The 20,282-nt window shown below is 45.8% G+C and overlaps 1 protein-coding gene across 2 annotated transcripts in view; it reads right to left on the bottom strand.

The window, feature by feature from the left end:
• LOC115163818 (cell adhesion molecule 2) overlaps positions 1–20,282 on the bottom strand; it is a 401,886-nt gene that overhangs the window by 146,336 nt on the left and 235,268 nt on the right. The window contains exon 2 of one of the 2 annotated variants that reach the window (XM_029716006.1): positions 11,092–11,121. The exons of the other annotated variant lie outside the window; for it this stretch is intronic. Within the exon in view, the coding sequence (XP_029571866.1) occupies positions 11,092–11,121 (30 nt within the window). The remainder of the gene's footprint in view (positions 1–11,091; positions 11,122–20,282) is intronic. 2 annotated transcript variants of the gene reach the window in all.

The raw sequence follows: 20,282 nt of genomic DNA, 5'->3' as shown, positions 1-20,282 counted from the left end.
TTAAAATTAGAATCATTCCACAGCCTCTTAGAGGATCTAGATACTTTTAGAATTAGAATCCCTCCACAGCCTCTTAGAGGATCTAGATACTTTTAGAATTAGAATCCCTCCACGGCCTCACAGAGGATCTAGATACTTTTAGAATTAGAATCCTTCCACCGCCTCATAGAGGATCTAGATACTTTTAGAATTATAATCCCTCTACGGCCTCACAGAGGATCTAGATACTTTTAGAATTATAATCCCTCTACGGCCTCACAGAGGATCTAGATACTTTTAGAATTAGAATCCTTCCACAGCCTCATAGAGGATCTAGATACTTTTAGAATTATAATCATTCCACAGCCTCATAGAGGATCTAGATACTTTTAGAATTAGAATCCCTCTACGGCCTCACAGAGGATCTAGATACTTTTAGAATTAGAATCCTTCCACAGCCTCATAGAGGATCTAGATACTTTTAGAATTAGAATCCTTCCACGGCCTCATAGAGGATCTAGATACTTTTAGAATTAGAATCCCTCCACGGCCTCATAGAGGATCTAGATACTTTTAGAATTAGAATCCCTCCACGGCCTCATAGAGGATCTAGATACTTTTAGAATTAGAATCCCTCCACAGCCTCATAGAGGATCTAGATACTTTTAGAATTAGAATCCCTCCACGGCCTCATAGAGGATCTAGATACTTTTAGAATTAGAATCCCTCCACGGCCTCAGAGGATCTAGATATTTTTTCTAACCTCTCTGGATTAAAACCAAATTATGATCAGTGTACTATATTATGTATTGGATCACTAAAAAATAAAACTTTTACATTACCGTGTAGTTTACCAATTAAATGGTTTGACGGTGACGTGTACATACTCTGTATTCATTTCCCGAAATAAATGATTACAATACATTTTAATAAAAAGTTAGCAAAAATAGATATGATCTTGCTACCGTGGAAAGGAAAATACCTGTCTATTTGTGGAAAAATCACCCTGATTAACTATTTAGTCATATCCCAGTTTTCCTATTTGCTTATGGTCTTGCCTTCACCTAGCAACTATTTTTTTAAATTATATGAGCAAAAAATATTAAATTTATTTGGAACGGCAAGCCAGACAAAATCAAACGAGCCTATTTATATAATGAATATGAATTTGGAGGGCAGAAACTATTAAATATTAATGCATTAGACTTCTCACGAAAGGCTCCAGTCATTCAAAAGTTGTACTTAATTCTGAACTGATTCTCTAGCAGATTAGTAAGAATGTCCCACCTCATGTTCAAGAAAGGCATTTCCCCTTTATTCAGATTACAACCTCTCACTTTCTATTATTTGAAAATGAAATAATCTCCAGAATATCGCTATATTTAAAACAAGCCATAGAAGTTGGTTGCAATTTCAGTTTAATCCACCAGAAAAGATAGAACAAATATTACAACAACTATTATGGTTAAACTCAAATATTGGTAAAAAAAACATTTTTGGGGGAATAAAAAAAAGAAAGGTATAATCTTGGTAAATTATATCATAAATAGGACTAGTGAGTTATTTCACACATGCAGCTAACAAAGACAATATATGGAAATGTCTGCTCTATTCAAAATTACAACCAACTAATTGCAGCATTACCGCAAAAATGTAAGAGGCAAGTGGAAGGGGGAGGAAGTAAGGAACTTGTCTGTCGGCATTAAAGACCAAAGTATACAAGTTTCATTTAAGGACCAAAAAATATTTGACAGCTGTGCCATGTAGATTGCAAAATAGTTGGGAAGAGATTTTCAATGTACCAATTCAATGGCCCATGGTTTCTGAACTGATACACAATTCACTGACACACAAATGATTATACAAAATTCTTGCAACCAATAGAATGATTTTTATATGGGAGATATAACCACACCAGCTCTGCAGATTTTGTTGTGAAGAGACATAATCATTAGATCATTTGTTTTGGTACAATGGATGAATAATTGGAACGGCTGAATAATTGGAATGGCTGAATAATTGGAACATTTACCTGGAGCTAACTCTTCAAAAAGCACTGTTGGGTGATTTTAAAAAGTCATAGTCAATCGATTTAATAATATAATATCTTTTAATTTACAATATGTAGAATCTATGAGAATAGAAAGGTTCAGAACTTTTGTGAAACATCACAGCACAGTTGAAAAATATATGGCAAATAGAAATCAAAAGTGGATGGTGTTTAGAGATGGATGGGAGAGGGGTTGATTCGAGCTGAAGGATGGGACTAAACACAAACAAAAGATAACTACTGTTTAATTACTGTGTCTGTAAAATGTATATAGAATGTATAAGCTGGAAGTAGAAGCCTAAGTGTTGTTGTCTATTATCTTTTGTTCTTGAACCTAACGCTGTTTCGTTGTGTTCTTGAACCTAACGCTGTTTCGTTGTGTTCTTGAACGTAGCCCTGTTTCGTTGTGTTCTTGAACGTAGCCCTGTTTCTTTGTGTTCTTGAACCTAACGCTGTTTCGTTGTGTTCTTGAACGTAGCCCTGTTTCTTTGTGTTCTTGAACCTAACGCTGTTTCGTTGTGTTCTTGAACCTAACGCTGTTTCGTTGTGTTCTTGAACGTAGCCCTGTTTCGTTGTGTTCTTGAACCTAACGCTGTTTCGTTGTGTTCTTGAACCTAACGCTGTTTCGTTGTGTTCTTGAACGTAGCCCTGTTTCTTTGTGTTCTTGAACCTAACGCTGTCTTTCATTTGTGTTGATTGATTTCCCCAGTGTTAGTTACTCACCTGGTCTCATCAGTTCCTTATTTAGTTAAGGTTCATTCTGTTTGTGCCTTTGTGAGGTATTGTTCGTTTTGACTCTACTAAGCCTTTCCCTAGCTCGTTTGTGAGAACCAGTTATAGCCTTCAGTCATAGTTTTGATTCACCTGCTTGTTTGCCTAACTGTGTATGACCATTTCCTGCCTGTGGCCACGATTCCCGCCTTCTGCGAAATAAACACCTGCCGGGCTCTACGCGTGAATCTACACCTTTTTCTCCCTGAGTATTCATTACAGTTACTAAAAAAAGTGTTAAACAAATCAAAAGATATTTTAGATTCTTCAAAGTAGCCACCCTTTGCCATGATGACAGCTTTATCTCCTCTTGGCATTCTCTCAACCAGCTTCACCTGGAATACTTTTCCAACAGTCTTGAAGGAGTTCCCACATAGGCTGAGCACTTGTTGGCTGCTTTTCATTCACTCTGCGGTCCAACTCATCCCAAACCATCTCAATTGGGTTGAGGTCGGGTTATTGTCGATGCGAGGTCATCTGATGCAGCACTCCATCACTCTCCTTCTGGGTAAAATAGCCCTTACACAGACTGGAGGTGTGTTTTGGATCATTGTCCTGTTGAAAAACAAATTATAGTCCCAATAAACGCAAACCAGATGGGATGGCATATTGCTGCAGAATGCTGTGGTAGCCATGCTGGTTAAGTGTGCCTTGAATTCTAAATAAATCACAGACAGTGTTACCAGCAAAGCACCCCCACACCATCACACCCCCTCCTCCGTGCTTCCCGGTGGGAACCAAACATGCGGAGATCATCCGTTCACCTACTCTGCGTCTCACAAAGACACAGCGATGGGAACAAGAAATCTCAAATTTGGACTCATCAGACCAAAGGACAGATTTCCACCTGTCTGATGTCCATTGCTCATGTTTCTTGGCCAAAGTAAGTCTCTTCTTCTTATTGGGGTCCTTTAGTAGTGGTTTCTTTGCAACAATTTGACCACGAAGGCCTGATTCACGCAGTCTCCTCTGAACAGTTGATGTTGAGATGTGTCTGTTACTTGAACTCTGTGAAGAATTTACTTTGGTTACAATCTGAGGCTGGTAGCTCTAATGAACTCAGTCTCTGCAGCAGAGGTAACTCTGGGTCTTCCTTTCCTGTGGCGGTCCTCATAAGAGCCAGTTTCATCATAGCGCTTGATGGTTTTTGCGACTGCACTTGAAGTAACAGAGTACCAGTGTAAAAGAGTAACAGTGTAAGAGACAGTGGTGTAAAGCACTTAAGTAAAAATACTTTAAAGTACTACTTAAGTAATTTTTTGGGTTATGTGTACTCTATTCATATATTTGACACCGTTTACTTCTCTACATTCACTACATCCATACATTTTCCCTGACACCCAAAAGTACTCGTTACATTTTGAATGCAGAGCAGGACAGGAAAATGGTTAAATTCACACACTTATCAAGAGAACATCCCTGGTCATCCCTACTGCCTCTGATCTGGAGGACTCACTAAACAGAGAACATCCCTGGTCATCCCTACTGCCTCTGATCTGGAGGACTCACTAAACAGAGAACATCCCTGGTCATCCCTACTGCCTGTGATCTGGTGGACTCACTAAACAGAGAACATCCCTGGTCATCCCTACTGCCTCTGATCTGGAGGACTCACTAAACAGAGAACATCCCTACTGCCTCTGATCTGGAGGACTCACTAAACAGAGAACATCCCTGGTCATCCCTACTGCCTCTGATCTGGATGACTCACTAAACAGAGAACATCCTTGGTCATCCCTACTGCCTCTGATCTGGAGGACTCACTAAACAGAGAACATCCCTGGTCATCCCTACTGCCTCTGATCTGGAGGACTCACTAAACAGAGAACATCCCTGGTCATCCCTACTGCCTCTGATCTGGAGGACTCACTAAACAGAGAACATCCCTGGTCATCCCTACTGCCTGTGATCTGGTGGACTCACTAAACAGAGAACATCCCTGGTCATCCCTACTGCCTCTGATCTGGAGGACTCACTAAACAGAGAACATCCCTACTGCCTCTGATCTGGAGGACTCACTAAACAGAGAACATCCCTGGTCATCCCTACTGCCTCTGATCTGGATGACTCACTAAACAGAGAACATCCTTGGTCATCCCTACTGCCTCTGATCTGGAGGACTCACTAAACAGAGAACATCCCTGGTCATCCCTACTGCCTCTGATCTGGAGGACTCACTAAACAGAGAACATCCCTGGTCATCCCTACTGCCTCTGATCTGGAGGACTCACTAAACAGAGAACATCCCTACTGCCTCTGATCTGGAGGACTCACTAAACAGAGAACATCCCTGGTCATCCCTACTGTCTCTGATCTGGAGGACTCACTAAACAGAGAACATCCCTGGTCATCCCTACTGCCTCTGATCTGGATGACTCACTAAACAGAGAACATCCTTGGTCATCCCTACTGCCTCTGATCTGGAGGACTCACTAAACAGAGAACATCCCGGGTCATCCCTACTGCCTCTGATCTGGAGGACTCACTAAACAGAGAACATCCCTGGTCATCCCTACTGCCTCTGATCTGGAGGACTCACTAAACAGAGAACATCCCTGGTCATCCCTACTGCCTCTGATCTGGAGGACTCACTAAACAGAGAACATCCCGGGTCATCCCTACTGCCTCTGATCTGGAGGACTCACTAAACAGAGAACATCCCTGGTCATCCCTACTGCCTCTCATCTGGATGACTCACTAAACAGAGAACATCCCTGGTCATCCCTACTGTCTCTGATCTGGAGGACTCACTAAACAGAGAACATCCCTGGTCATCCCTACTGCCTCTGATCTGGAGGACTCACTAAACAGAGAACATCCCTGGTCATCCCTACTGCCTCTGATCTGGAGGACTCACTAAACAGAGAACATCCTTGGTCATCCCTACTGCCTCTGATCTGGAGGACTCACTAAACAGAGAACATCCCTGGTCATCCCTACTGCCTCTGATCTGGAGGACTCACTAAACAGAGAACATCCCTGGTCATCCCTACTGCCTCTGATCTGGAGGACTCACTAAACAGAGAACATCCCTGGTAATCCCTACTGCCTCTGATCTGGAGGACTCACTAAACAGAGAACATCCCGGGTCATCCCTACTGCCTCTGATCTGGATGACTCACTAAACAGAGAACATCCCTGGTCATCCCTACTGCCTCTGATCTGGAGGACTCACTAAACAGAGAACATCCCTGGTCATCCCTACTGCCTCTGATCTGGAGGACTCACTAAAACAGAGAACATCCCTGGTCATCCCTACTGCCTCTGATCTGGATGACTCACTAAACAGAGAACATCCCTGGTCATCCCTACTGCCTCTGATCTGGAGGACTCACTAAACAGAGAACATCCCTGGTCATCTCTACTGCCTCTGATCTGGAGGACTCACTAAACAGAGAACATCCCTGGGTCATCCCTACTGCCTCTGATCTGGATGACTCACTAAACAGAGAACATCCCGGGTCATCCCTACTGCCTCTGATCTGGAGGACTCACTAAACAGAGAACATCCCTGGTCATCCCTACTGCCTCTGATCTGGATGACTCACTAAACAGAGAACATCCCGGGTCATCCCTACTGCCTCTGATCTGGATGACTCACTAAACAGAGAACATCCCTGGTCATCCCTACTGCCTCTGATCTGGATGACTCACCAAACACATATGCTTCATTTGTAAACTGTCTGAGTGTTGGACTGTGCCGGTGGCTGTCTGAGTGTTGGACTGTGCCGGTGGCTGTCCGTAAATGTTGAAAACAAGAACATTTGGCAGTCTGGTTTGCTTAATATAAGGAATTTGAAATGATTTATACTTTTACTTTTGATACTTCAGTACGTTTTAGCAATGACATTTACTTTTGATACTTAAGTGTATATATAACAACCAAATTCTTTTAGACTTTGACTCAAGTAGTATTTTACTGGGTGAATTTCATTTTTACTTGAGTCGTTTCTATTAAGGTATCTTTACTTTATGAACATTGGGTACTTTTTCGACGGCTGGTAAAAGAGTAACATTGTAACAGAAATACTGTATTTTTTTATTTTTATTTTACCTTTATTTAACTAGGCAAGTCAGTTAAGGACAAATTCTTATTTTCAATGACGGACTACCAGGGAACAGTGGGGTTAACTGCCTTGTTCAGGGGCAGAAAGACAGATTTGTACCTTGTCAGCTCGGGGATTCAAACTTGCAACCTTTCGGTTACTAGCCCAACACTCTAACCACTAGGCTACCTGCCTCTAACCACTAGGCTACCTGCCTCTAACCACTAGGCTACCTGCCTCTAACCACTAGGTACAGTGTAACAGAGTAACAGGGATTCATTTTAACAGTGTAACAGAGTATGCAAACACACAAACACACACACACACACTATACTATTCCTCTGTCGAATAATAAAACATCTAGCTGGACACTTGGATGCTTGACTCAGTGATCTACACAGCACATTTTTTCAATTACCGTAAGTATAGATTTCCTTTAGAGTGGTGCCATGCCCATCAGCTGGGAATGAATGGTAATGGCAGACAGACATATTCTGTCTGAGTATTATTTAAAGAGCTGTCTGTCTACACACACAGAGAGGTAGACAGAGAGGTAGACAGATAGAGAGAGAGGTAAACAGAGATGTAGACAGATGGAGTGAGCGATGTAAACAGATGGAGAGAGTGGTAGACAGATGGAGAGAGTGGTAGACAGATGGAGAGAGTGGTAGACAGATGGAGAGAGAGGTAAGCAGAAAGGTAGACAGATGGAGAGAGAGGTAAACAGAGATGTAGACAGATGGAGTGAGTGATGTAGACAGATGGAGAGAGAGAGAGGTAGACAGATGGAGAGAGAGAGGTAGACAGATTGACAGGAAGAGAGAGAGGTAGACAGAAAGATAGCGAGAGGTAGACAGATAGCGAGAGAGAGAGGTAGACAGATAGGGGATAGAGGTTTGACAGAAGGATAGAGGGGGAGAGGTAGACAGATGGAGAGAGAGATGTAGACAGATGGAGAGAGAGATGTAGACAGATAGAGGTAGACAGATGAATAGGGAGAGAGAGAGGTAGACAGATGGAGAGAGAGGTAGAGAGAGGTAGACAGATGGAGAGAGAGGTAAACAGAGAAGTAGACAGATGGAGTGAGCGATGTAGACAGATGAGAGAGAGAGGTAGACAGATGGAGAGAGTGGTAGACAGATGGAGAGAGTGGTAGATAGATGGAGAGAGTGGTACACAGATAGAGAGAGTGGTAGACAGATGGAGAGAGAGAGGTAGGCAGAAAGGTAGACAGATGGAGAGAGAGGTAAACAGAGATGTAGACAGATGGAGTGAGTGATGTAGACAGATGAGAGAGAGAGGTAGACAGATGGAGAGAGAGAGGTAGACAGATGGAGAGAGAGAGGTAGACAGATGGAGAGAGAGAGGTAGACAGATGGAGAGAGAGGTAGACAGTTGGAGAGAGAGAGAGGGAGAGAGAGAGAGGTAGACTGATGGATAGGAAGAGAGAGAGGTAGACAGAAAGATAGAGGTAGACAGATAGCGAGAGAGAGAGGTGGACAGACGGAGAGAGGTGGACAGACGGAGAGAGGTGGACAGACGGAGAGAGGTGGACAGTTGGAGAGAGAGAGAGGGAGAGAGAGAGAGGTAGACTGATGGATAGGAAGAGAGAGAGGTAGACAGAAAGATAGAGGTAGACAGATAGCGAGAGAGAGAGGTGGACAGACGGAGAGAGGTGGACAGTTGGAGAGAGGTGGACAGACGGAGAGAGGTGGACAGACGGAGAGAGGTGGACAGACGGAGAGAGGTGGACAGACGGAGAGAGGTGGACAGACGGAGAGAGGTGGACAGACGGAGAGGTGGACAGTTGGAGAGAGAGAGAAAGGAGTAGACGGATAGGGGGATAGAGGTTTGACAGAAGGATATATTTGACCAGAACCCTATGGGACCCTATCCCCTATGTAGTGCACTGCTTTTGACCAGAATCCTTTGAGCTCAATTGGCCCTGTTCAAAAGTTGTGCACTATACAAAACATTAAAAACACCAGCTCTTTCCATGACAGACTGACCAGGTGAATCCAGATGAAATGATCCCTTATTGATGTCACTTGTTAAATCCACTTCAATTAGTGTAGATGAAGTGGAGGAGACAGGTTAAAGAAGGATTTTTAAACCTTGAGATCATTGAGACATGGATTGTGTATGTGTGTCATTCAGAGTGTGAATGGGCAATTGGGTATGGTAGTAGCTGCCAGGCACACCGGTTTGTGTCAAGAACTCAATATTAGGAAGGTGTTCTTAATGTTTTGTCCAACCCTGTGTATAGGGAATAGGATGCCATTCGGGATGCAGTGCTTGTCTACCAGCCAACTCCTACAGTCCTCACACTTCTCTTGAATTAACATTTTGGAAGGATCTCCAGTCCTAATTACTCATTGGCTAATTAAAAATAGTTGTGTTTCCCACATACCCTAGCAGCTCACGGATGTATATTAACGTGTGTGTGTTTGTATTAACGCCTGGCTTTGGTTGAAGTGTCATCAGAGGACAGTTCGGCTCGCTGATCATTTATACCTCCAACATCTAGGCTGGGATTAAAATGATTGGTGGGAATTCTCAGTGAACATGACATTGATAACAGGATGAATTTCACTCCTCTGATTCACACATGAAGGCTACTTCACAAATTGTACCCTATTCCCTACATAGTGCACTACTTTTGACCAAGGCCCATAGGGCTCTGTAGGTAATAGGGTGCCATATGTAACAAAGCCTGGAAACTTCAAGACTCTCAAGACTCTCAAAACATAGTGAATGTCACAAAAAGTTGGTCCAGGTTGGATTATAGCACCATGTACCAGACACCAGCCAGCCTCCACCATGTACCAGACACCAGTCAGTCCCCACCATGTACCAGACACCAGCCAGCCCCCACCATGTACCAGACACCAGTCAGCCTCCCACCATGTACCAGACACCAGCCAGCCCCCACCATGTACCAGACACCAGCCAGCCCCCACCATGTACCAGACACCAGCCAGCCCCCACCATGTACCAGACACCAGTCAGCCCCCACCATGTACCAGACACCAGCCAGCCCCCAACATGTACCAGACACCAGCCAGCCCCCACCATGTACCAGACACCAGCCAGCCCCCACCATGTACCAGACACCAGTCAGCCCCCACCATGTACCAGACACCAGCCAGCCCCCACCATGTACCAGACACCAGCCAGCCCCCACCATGTACCAGACACCAGCCAGCCCCCACCATGTACCAGACACCAGTCAGGCCCCCACCATGTACCAGACACCAGTCAGCCCCCACCATGTACCAGACACCAGTCAGCCTCCACCATGTACCAGACACCAGTCAGCCCCCACCATGTACCAGACACCAGTCAGGCCCCACCATGTACCAGACACCAGTCAGGCCCCACCATGTACCAGACACCAGCCAGCCCCCACCATGTACCAGACACCAGTCAGCCCCCACCATGTACCAGACACCAGAAAGGCCCCCACCATGTACCAGACACCAGTCAGCCCCCACCATGTACCAGACACCAGCCTGCCCCCACCATGTACCAGACACCAGTCAGCCCTCACCATGTACCAGACACCAGTCAGCCCCCACCATGTACCAGACACCAGTCAGCCCCCACCATGTACCAGACACCAGTCAACCCCCACCATGTACCAGACACCAGCCAGCCCCCACCATGCACCAGACACCAGCCAGCCCCCACCATGTACCAGACACCAGCCAGCCCCCACCATGTACCAGACACCAGCCAGCCCCCACCATGTACCAGACACCAGTCAACCCCCACCATGTACCAGACACCAGCCAGCCCCCACCATGCACCAGACACCAGCCAGCCCCCACCATGTACCAGACACCAGCCAGCCCCCACCATGTACCAGACACCAGCCAGCCCCCACCATGTACCAGACACCAGTCAGCCCCCACCATGTACCAGACATGGTACATGGTCAAATGTAGTGTATTAAATGGAACAGGGTGCACATTTGGGACTAGCCCTATGTTAATTCATCACTGGCCCCGGCCTGGTCTCTGTAGGTAGATGGTCTAATATGGTTTATTGGGAACTGGTAGGGCTGAAATTAAACATGGTTTACTTGGAACTGGTAGGGCTGAAATTAAACATGGTTTACTTGGAACTGGTAGGGCTCAAATTAAACATGGTTTACTGGGAACTGGTAGGGCTGAAATGAAACATGGTTTAATGGGAACTGGTGTCCAATATACATCATGCAGAAAAACACAAGAGAGAACTCACCTTTGACTTTGGTTTTAGTGGTTGCACCCACTGGAAGCATGAGGGAGGAAACAACACATTAACCACCACTGGTATGAAGCAAACATGAAGAACACGATCTGATTCGCTACAGCAGCCTTTAAACCAATCAGATAGAACTGTCTCAAGTTGTCTATTCGCTGGACACTAGGCAACAGGGTTGTTTTGAGAGCTTCCTATCTGGCTTGAAGGACCATGAAAAGGAAAACAGACCAACTGTTACCACTCGTTTTCAGTCAGCTATGCCCATCCTTGTGATTATCAGACATTTATATTGTTAGTTGTTGTGATTATGGAGTTAAAAACATCTCTCTCTGATATTTAAACTGCACAAATCATTCATCTGAAAATAGAAATATATCTATCGTCTGATCAACCTAAAAAACTCATTATACCAACGTGCAGAGAAAGTTACACCACAGTGTGTGTTTGCGACACTACGTTCTAATAGAAAATGTATTGTTTTTGACGCTCGTTAATCGTTTTGGTTATACCACCCCCTCCAACCCCCGTCCGTCCGTCCGACTCCCCCCTACCCCCCAGACTCCCCCCTACCCCCCTTCCAGACTCCCCCCCACCCCCCTTCCAGACTCCCCCTACCCCCCTGTCCGACTCCCCCCTACCCCCCTTCCAGACTCCCCCCCACCCCCCTTCCAGACTCCCCCCCACCCCCCGTCCAGACTCCCCCCACCCCCCTTCCAGACTCCCCCCTACCCCCCTGTCCGACTCCCCCCTACCCCCCCTACCCCCCTGTCCAACCCCCCCCGTCCGACTCCCCCCTACCCCCCGTCCGACTCCCCCCCTACCCCCTGTCCGACTCCCCCCTACCCCCCGTCCAGACTCCCCCCCACCCCCCTGTCCGACTCCCCCCTACCCCCCCTACCCCCCTACCCCCCTTCCAGACTCCCCCTACCCCCCCACCCCCCTTCCAGACTCCCCCCTACCCCCCTTCCAGACTCCCCCCCACCCCCCTTCCAGACTCCCCCCACCCCCCTGTCCGACTCCCCCCTACCCCCCTGTCCACCCCCCCGTCCGACTCCCCCCTACCCCCCTGTCCGACTACCCCCCCTCCCCCCCTACCCCCCCTCCCCCCCTTCCAGACTCCCCCCTACCCCCCCACCCCCCTTCCAGACTCCCCCCTACCCCCCCGTCCAGACTCCCCCCTACCCCCCTGTCAGTCTCCCCCCTACCCCCCTTCCAGACTCCCCCCTACCCCCCCTCCAGACTCCCCCCCACCCCCCTTCCAGACTCCCCCCCACCCCCCGTCCAGACTCCCCCCCTACCCCCCATCCAGACTCCCCCCCACCCCCATTCCAGACTCCCCCCCACCCCCCGTCCAGACTCCCCCCACCCCCCTGTCAGACTCCCCCCCTACCCCCCGTCCAGACTCCCCCCCACCCCCCTTCCAGACTCCCCCCCACCCCCCTCCAGACTCCCCCCTACCCCCCGTCCAGACTCCCCCCCACCCCCCTTCCAGACTCCCCCCCACCCCCCTCCAGACTCCCCCCTACCCCCCTGTCCGACTCCCCCCTACCCCCCGTTCTTTCCGTACATGGTAGAGACGGTCTTTAATCCCTGCTCTCTGATATTTAACAATGTTGACAAAGTCAGACTGTGATCAGATTCTCCTGTTTACAGGCGCATGGGAAGAATATCAAGAGATCTATCTAGAAAATGTCAGGCTTTGGATGAATACCAAATAATGGTACCCTATTGTCTATTTAGTCCACTGCTTTTCAGCGTAGCCAATAGGGTGAAGGGAAAAGGTGGCCATTTGTGACACAACTTTAAGATTTGACATTTCTAAAAGGACTTGGTGTCAGAGTTAACGGAGTGGACTTAATTAAAAGCCAAGTCATATCGTCATAGAGACAATCCGTTGATGGCAACAAAATCAAATCAAATCACATTTTTATTATTGGTCACATACACATATTTAGCAGATGTTATTTTGGGCGTAGCGAAATGCTTGTGTTTCTAGCTCCAACAGTGCAGTAGTATCTAACGATAAACAACAATACACACACATCTAAAAGTAAAATACCGCAATTAAGAAATATAAGAATATATTAGGACGACCAATGTCGGAGTCCGGAGTGCATATATATATAGTATAAATATACAGTGTGTGTGTGTGTGTGTGTGTGTGTGTGTGTATATATATATATATATATATATATATATATATATATATACACTGTCTGTGATGGGATGTATAGACATTATGGACAGTTTGTGGATGGAATATATAGTATATCTGAAGAACACAGTTAATCCTCACTGCAGTACCATTCACGACACAGAACATATTAACAGGTGAGCTTCGTATGACTTCTGTAAGATTGAGTTGTTCTAGGCAGAGGTTCTAGGTGATAAGGTTATAGGTTCTATCCAGAGGTTCTAGGTGATAAGGTTATAGGTTCTACCCAGAGGTTCTAGGTGAAAAGGCTCTACCCAGAGGTTCTAGGTGATAGGGTTCTAGGTTAAACCCAGAGGTTATAGGCGATACGGGTCAATGTTCTATCCAGAGGTTCTAGGCGATAAGGTTCCAGGTTCCACGTGATACGGTTCTAGGTTCTATCCAGAGGTTCTAGGCGACAGGGTTCTAGGTTACACCCAGATGTTCTAGGTGATACGGTTCTAGGTTCCATCCAGAGGTTCTAGGTGATACGGTTCTAGGTTCTATCCAGAGGTTCTTTGTGATTAGGTTCTATTCAGAGGTTCTAGGTGATAAGGTTCTAGGTTCTATCCAGAAATTCTAGGTGTTGAGTGATGGAGGATGGTGTATTTGGTATTCTGGGGCTGTTGACCAGGCAATTAGCTTCGACCCCTTCATGTGAGCTTCTCAGCCAGCGTCCAGCACTCAGTGGCAGGGCAGACCAGGTTGTGTGTGTGTGTGTGTGTGTGTGTGTGTGTGTGTGTGTGTGTGTGTGTGTGTGTGGTGTGTGTATGGGTGCGTGCATGCATGTCTGTTCAGAGCCCGGTTTGAAGCCAATTCCTCTCAATGCCAGGCATAGTTTCTGAAGTAGGGCTGAGAGGAGGGGAGAGAAGAGGAGAGGAGAGGAGAGGAGAGGAGAGGAGAGGAGGGGAGAGGAGAGGAGAGGAGAGGAGAGGAGAGGAGAGGAGAGGAGGGGAGAGGTCCCCATGGTGATTAGTTTAACCAACCAGAGAGAGTTTGGCTGTGTCCTAAATGGTACTCTATTCTCTATGTGGTGGAATACTGGCCTTTGGCTGCTTTGTTCTCCAGCTCAGCTCAGCGTGGCCTGCCTGGCCTCAGTCCCTCTGCTGGGCACAGTGGGAGGTCACAGCACTTCCTCTTTCTGTGTCACACAATTCCCCCCCCCCCCCCCCCCCCCCCCGGGAACACTGGCTGCAACTAACCCCTGTGTCTGAGAACACTTAATCATATCCGGCTCCGACAAACTCACAGAAGCACACACACACACACGCACACGCACACGCACACGCACACGCACACGCACGCACACGCATGTAAAGGCCTGTCAAACTCTGAATTCAACTAACAACACAATGGTAGTGGAAAGAGTGGTTGGCATGAAATGGTGCTGCCTGAATAATATAACATCTTTTGATTATTGATGAGACTGGAGCGAAGACCAGGGGTCAGCGCCCAGAGCATTTCACAGTCAGTGACACCGCTGAATATATTACCTCAATAAAACAGACCATTCCCATAGAAATATTTAGTGACTCCCACAAGACATGGCTCTCTCTCTCTCTCTCTGACTCAGTCTGTGTTTTCCTTCCCCTACTCTGACTGTCTCGGAGGTCTACAGTCAATTCCTTCCATTCTCGTGGCTTGTTTTTTTACTCTGTCATGCACTGTCAACTGTGGGACCTTTATATAGACAGGTGTGTGCCTTTCCAAATCATGTCCAATCAATTGAATTTAACACAGGTGGACTTCGATCAAGTTGTTGAAACATCTAAAGGATGATCAATGGAAACAGGATGCACCTGACCTCAATTTCGAGTCTCATAGCAAAGGGTCTGAATACTTACGTAAATAAACTTTTTCAGGTTTTTATTTTTAAAAACATTTATAAAAAATCTCTAAAAAACTGTTTTTGCTTTGTCATTATGGGTTACTGTGCGTGGATTGGTGAGGAAATGTTTTTAATTAATCCATTTCAGAATAAGGCTGTAACGTAACAACATTTGGAAAAAGTAAATCGATCTGAATACTTTCCGAAAGCACAGTGTGTGTGTGTAACCGATGTGAAATGGCTAGTTAGTTAGCGGTGGTGCACGCTAGTAGCATTTCAATCGGTGACGTCACTCGCTCTGAGACCTGAAGTAGGGTTTCCCCTTGCGTCGCAAGGGCCGCGGCTTTTGTGGCACGATGGGTAACGATGCTTCGGTGGGTGTCAGTTGTTGATGTGTGCAAGGGTCCCTGGTTCGAGCCCGGGTTGGGGCGAAGAGAGGGACGGAACCTACACTGTTACATGTGTATATATATATTTCTTGAGCTTTCTTATATCTTATATTCTTAGATGCAGTCAAGGGAGATCAGCTTCAACCTATAGAGGAGGTAAAGAGATCAATTGAAACCTGACCAAAACAATGGAATTGCCATGGAAATGCATTGGGGGAAAGAGTCCGAATCTCCTCATGTCTCCCAGCTAAATTAGCCTACATTTAGGATATTGTGTATATGTGTATTTCACACTATGTTGAGTTAAAAAATTAGAGTATAATGTTTGTATGGATGTCAACCCCAACACATGTTCATGTCATCGTCCCCAATCAACTGCATTACAGTTCACATTAGAACAATTCTAAACACCAAAACATTTGCCCCATAACATTTTATATATTTTCAATATTCATGAATTAAATTAAGAAAATGTTTATTGAAATAAAAATTATACTCATATTACAGAGCAAGGAGTAAAGGTTCATATGACACCAACTTTTGCTTTGTTGCACCTACAGATGAAACATTGTGGAGTATTGAAGGAGACACCTACAGATGAAACATTATATTAAAGGAGGCACCTACAGATGAAACATTATGGAGTATTAAAGGAGGCACCTACAGATGAAACATTATATTAAAGGAGACACCTACAGATGAAACATTGTATTAAAGGAGACACCTACAGATGAAACATTATAGAGTATTAAAGGAGGCACCTACAGATGAAACATTATGGAGTATTAAAGGAGGCACCTACAGATGAAACATTATGGAGTATTAAAGGAGACATCTACAGATGAAACATTATATTAAAGGAGGCACCTACAGATGAAACATTATATTAAAGGAGGCATCTACAGATGAAACATTATGGAGTATTAAAGGAGGCACCTACAGATGAAACATTATGGAGTATTAAAGGAGGCACCTACAGATGAAACATTATGGAGTATTAAAGGAGACACCTACAGATGAAACATTATGGAGTATTAAAGGAGACACCTACAGATGAAACATTATGGAGTATTAAAGGAGGCACCTACAGATGAAACATTATATTAAAGGAGGCACCTACAGATGAAACATTATGGAGTATTAAAGGAGGCATCTACAGATGAAACATTATATTAAAGGAGGCACCTACAGATGAAACATTATGGAGTATTAAAGGAGGCATCTACAGATGAAACATTATATTAAAGGAGACACCTACAGATTAAACATTATATTAAAGGAGGCACCTACAGATGAAATATTATATTAAAGGAGGCACCTACAGATGAAACATTATGGAGTATTAAAGGAGGCACCTACAGATGAAACATTATATTAAAGGAGACACCTACAGATGAAACATTGTATTAAAGGAGGCATCTACAGATGAAACATTATGGAGTATTAAAGGAGACACCTACAGATGAAACATTATGGAGTATTAAAGGAGGCACCTACAGATGAAACATTATATTAAAGGAGACACCTACAGATGAAACATTATGGAGTATTAAAGGAGGACTGGGTAAGCCAAAATGTGATAAATATGCCATCTTTGATAAGTTATTTCTCAGTTATGCTTTTAGATACAAACGTCAAATATATGTCAACAATCCTTCCTCTAAAGAATCATTCTATTGATTATATTTTGTGAAAATCCCCCAAATCCTGGTATTCCTTTGTCCTGGTTTCGTGAGGAATCACTCTAGAGTTATTTTACCAAGACACCGCACACAAACCGCAACACAGCCTAGATTTCAGTAGTTCCTGGTATCCAATCCATACAGCCTGAACTCTGAGTTTGATTTGTGATGTCTCTTACCACACGTTTCCTTTCTACCTCCATCAGCCATTCATCCATAGAAGCCCAGACAGACATTACCGTTCGACCCCAAATCAAATCTCCCCGGCTGTCTGCTGCTGCTAAAAGCAGAACCAATTGAGATCCTGTTTACTTTATAGTGCACTACTTTTACAATGCCTGCATAAGGCTGTGGTCTAAAGTAGTGCCCTTTGTAAAAGAAACAGGGTGACATTTGGGACGAATGCATGGTTGAACATCTGAACGGAACGTTCAACACAAAGTGGATTTTGCAATAGAAGATCTAACAAGATGTTTCCAATAGAAAGAGATTCAGACCACTAATTTAATTCACAGAGACACAGAGCTCAGCTAACCTGACCTCTGTCTGGAGCTCCAAGAGGCTGTTTCCTCCAGTCAGAAGGCTGCTTTGACAGGACGGTTAGTTATTGTATAACTTTATAATATAAAATCCAGGGGCAATATCCTGTCCTCCTTTGGCTCACACAATAACATATAACAATATAATAGTAACACAACAACACATACCAAGATAATAGTAACAGGACAACACAGATTAATAGATGAATAACACAACAACACATACCAATATAATAATAACACAACAACACATACCAATATAATAATAACACAACAACACATACCAATATAATAATAACACAACAACAACAACAACAACAACGCAGGTAGCCTAGTGGTTAGAGGAAGGTAGCCTAGTGGTTAGAGGCAGGTAGCCTAGTGGATAGAGGCAGGTAGCCTAGTGGTTAGAGGCAGGTGGCCTGGTGGTTAGAGGCAGGTAGCCTAGTGGTTAGAGGCAGGTAGCCTAGTGGTTAGAGGCAGGTAGTCTAGTGGTTAGAGGCAGGTAGTCTAGTGGTTAGAGGCAGGTAGCCTAGTGGTTAGAGGCAGGTAGCCTAGTGGTTAGAGGCAGGTAGCCTAGTGGTTAGAGGCAGGTGGCCTAGTGGTTAGAGGCAGGTAGCCTAGTGGTTAGAGGCAGGTAGCCTAGTGGTTAGAGGCAGGGTAGCCTAGTGGTTAGAGGCAGGTAGCCTAGTGGTTAGAGGCAGGTAGCCTAGTGGTTAGAGGCAGGTGGCCTAGTGGTTAGAGGCAGGTGGCCTAGTGGTTAGAGGCAGGTAGCCTAGTGGTTAGAGGCAGGTAGCCTAGTGGTTAGAGGCAGGGTAGCCTAGTGGTTAGAGGCAGGTAGCCTAGTGGTTAGAGGCCAGGTAGCCCTAGTGTTAGAGGCAGGGTAGCCTAGTGGTTAGAGGCAGGTAGCCTAGTGGTTAGAGGCAGGTAGCCTAGTGGTTAGAGGCAGGTAGCTAGTGTTAGAGGGCAGGTAGCCTAGTGGTTAGAGGCAGGGTAGCCTAGTGTTAGAGGCAGGTAGCCTAGTGGTTAGAGGCAGGTAAGCCTAGTGGTTAGAGGCAGGTAGCCTAGTGGTTAGAGGCAGGTAGCCTAGTGGTTAGAGGCAGGTAGCCTAGTGGGTTAGAGGCAGGTAGCCTAGTGGTTAGAGGCAGGGTAGCCTAGTGGGTAAGGGCAGGTAGGCCTAGTGGGTTAGAGGCAGTAGCCTATTGGTTAGAGGCAGGGTAGCCTAGTGGTTAGAGGCAGGTAGCCTATGGTTAGAGGCAGGTAGTCTAAGTGGTTAGAGGCAGGGTAGCCTAGTGGTTAGAGGCAGGTAGCCTAGTGGTTGAGGCAGGTATTCTAGTGGTTAGAGGCAGGTAGCCTAGTGGTTAGAGGCAGGTAGCCTAGTGGTTAGAGGCAGGTAGCCTAGTGGTTAGAGGCAGGTAGCCTAGTGGTTAGAGGCAGGTAGCCTAGTGGTCAGAGGCAGGGTAGCCTAGTGGTTAGAGGCAGGTAGCCTAGTGGTTAGAGGCAGGTAGCCTAGTGGTCAGAGGTAGGGTAGCCTAGTGGTTAGAGGCAGGTAGCCTAGTGGTTAGAGGCAGGTAGTCTAGTGGTCAGAGGCAGGTAGCCTAGTGGTCAGAGGCAGGGTAGCCTAGTGGTTAGAGGCAGGTAGCCTAGTGGTTAGAGGCAGGTAGTCTAGTGGTTAGAGGCAGGTAGCCTAGTGGTCAGAGGCAGGGTAGCCTAGTGGTTAGAGGCAGGTAGCCTAGTGGTTAGAGCGTTGGACTAGCAACCGCAAGGTTGCTGGATCGAATCCCTGAGCTGACAAGGTAAAAATTTGTTGTTCTGCCCCTGAACAAGGCAGTTAACCCACTGTTCCCTGGACAAGAGTGTCTGCTAAATGACTAAAATATCAAATGTAGCAACACAGATTGCAGATAAAGACAATACATTCAGTCTACGTCCCAAATGGCACCTTATGTAAGTGCACTACTTTTGACCAGGACCCATACTTGCCCACAACATAGGCAAATATATACGAAAACAAGTTCAAAAGATTTTCAAGTATCCTCTATCGTTCCAAGCTTAACACCCCTGACGCAACTCAACACCTGTCTGTCTGAACCAACAGTATCTTCCCATGTTGATAAGGTTTATGTGCTTCACAGGATTCTTTGGCTTTGTTGAAGCGCTTGGGAATATTTTGACATTTCAGAGTGATTTCCTGGTGTCCCTCCTTATATCTCACTGTACTGTGAATCAAATGGCCTTGTGTTACAGGAAACTGCTTGACATTAGCCGGGCCTGCACACAGACAGACAGACAGACAGACAGACAGACAGACAGACAGACAGACAGACAGACAGACAGACAGACAGACAGACAGACAGACAGACAGACAGACAGACAGACAGACAGACAGACAGACAGACAGTGACTGAGTGACTGAGTGACTGAGTTCCTCCCTGCTTAAAGCAGTCCAGGATTCAACCTTCCTAAAGTCCTTATCTCCCTCCTCCCGAGGGGAAGGCTGCTTAGTCCACTCTTCTCCTCCTCTCCTCCTCTCTCTCTCTCTCTCTCTCTCTCTCCTCT

Source organism: Salmo trutta, chromosome 26, assembly GCF_901001165.1.
Source record: "Salmo trutta chromosome 26, fSalTru1.1, whole genome shotgun sequence".
Taxonomy (NCBI): Eukaryota; Metazoa; Chordata; class Actinopteri; order Salmoniformes; family Salmonidae; genus Salmo; species Salmo trutta.
Note: the sequence above shows the minus strand (reverse complement) of the source record. Positions and strands in the feature narration are given on the sequence as shown.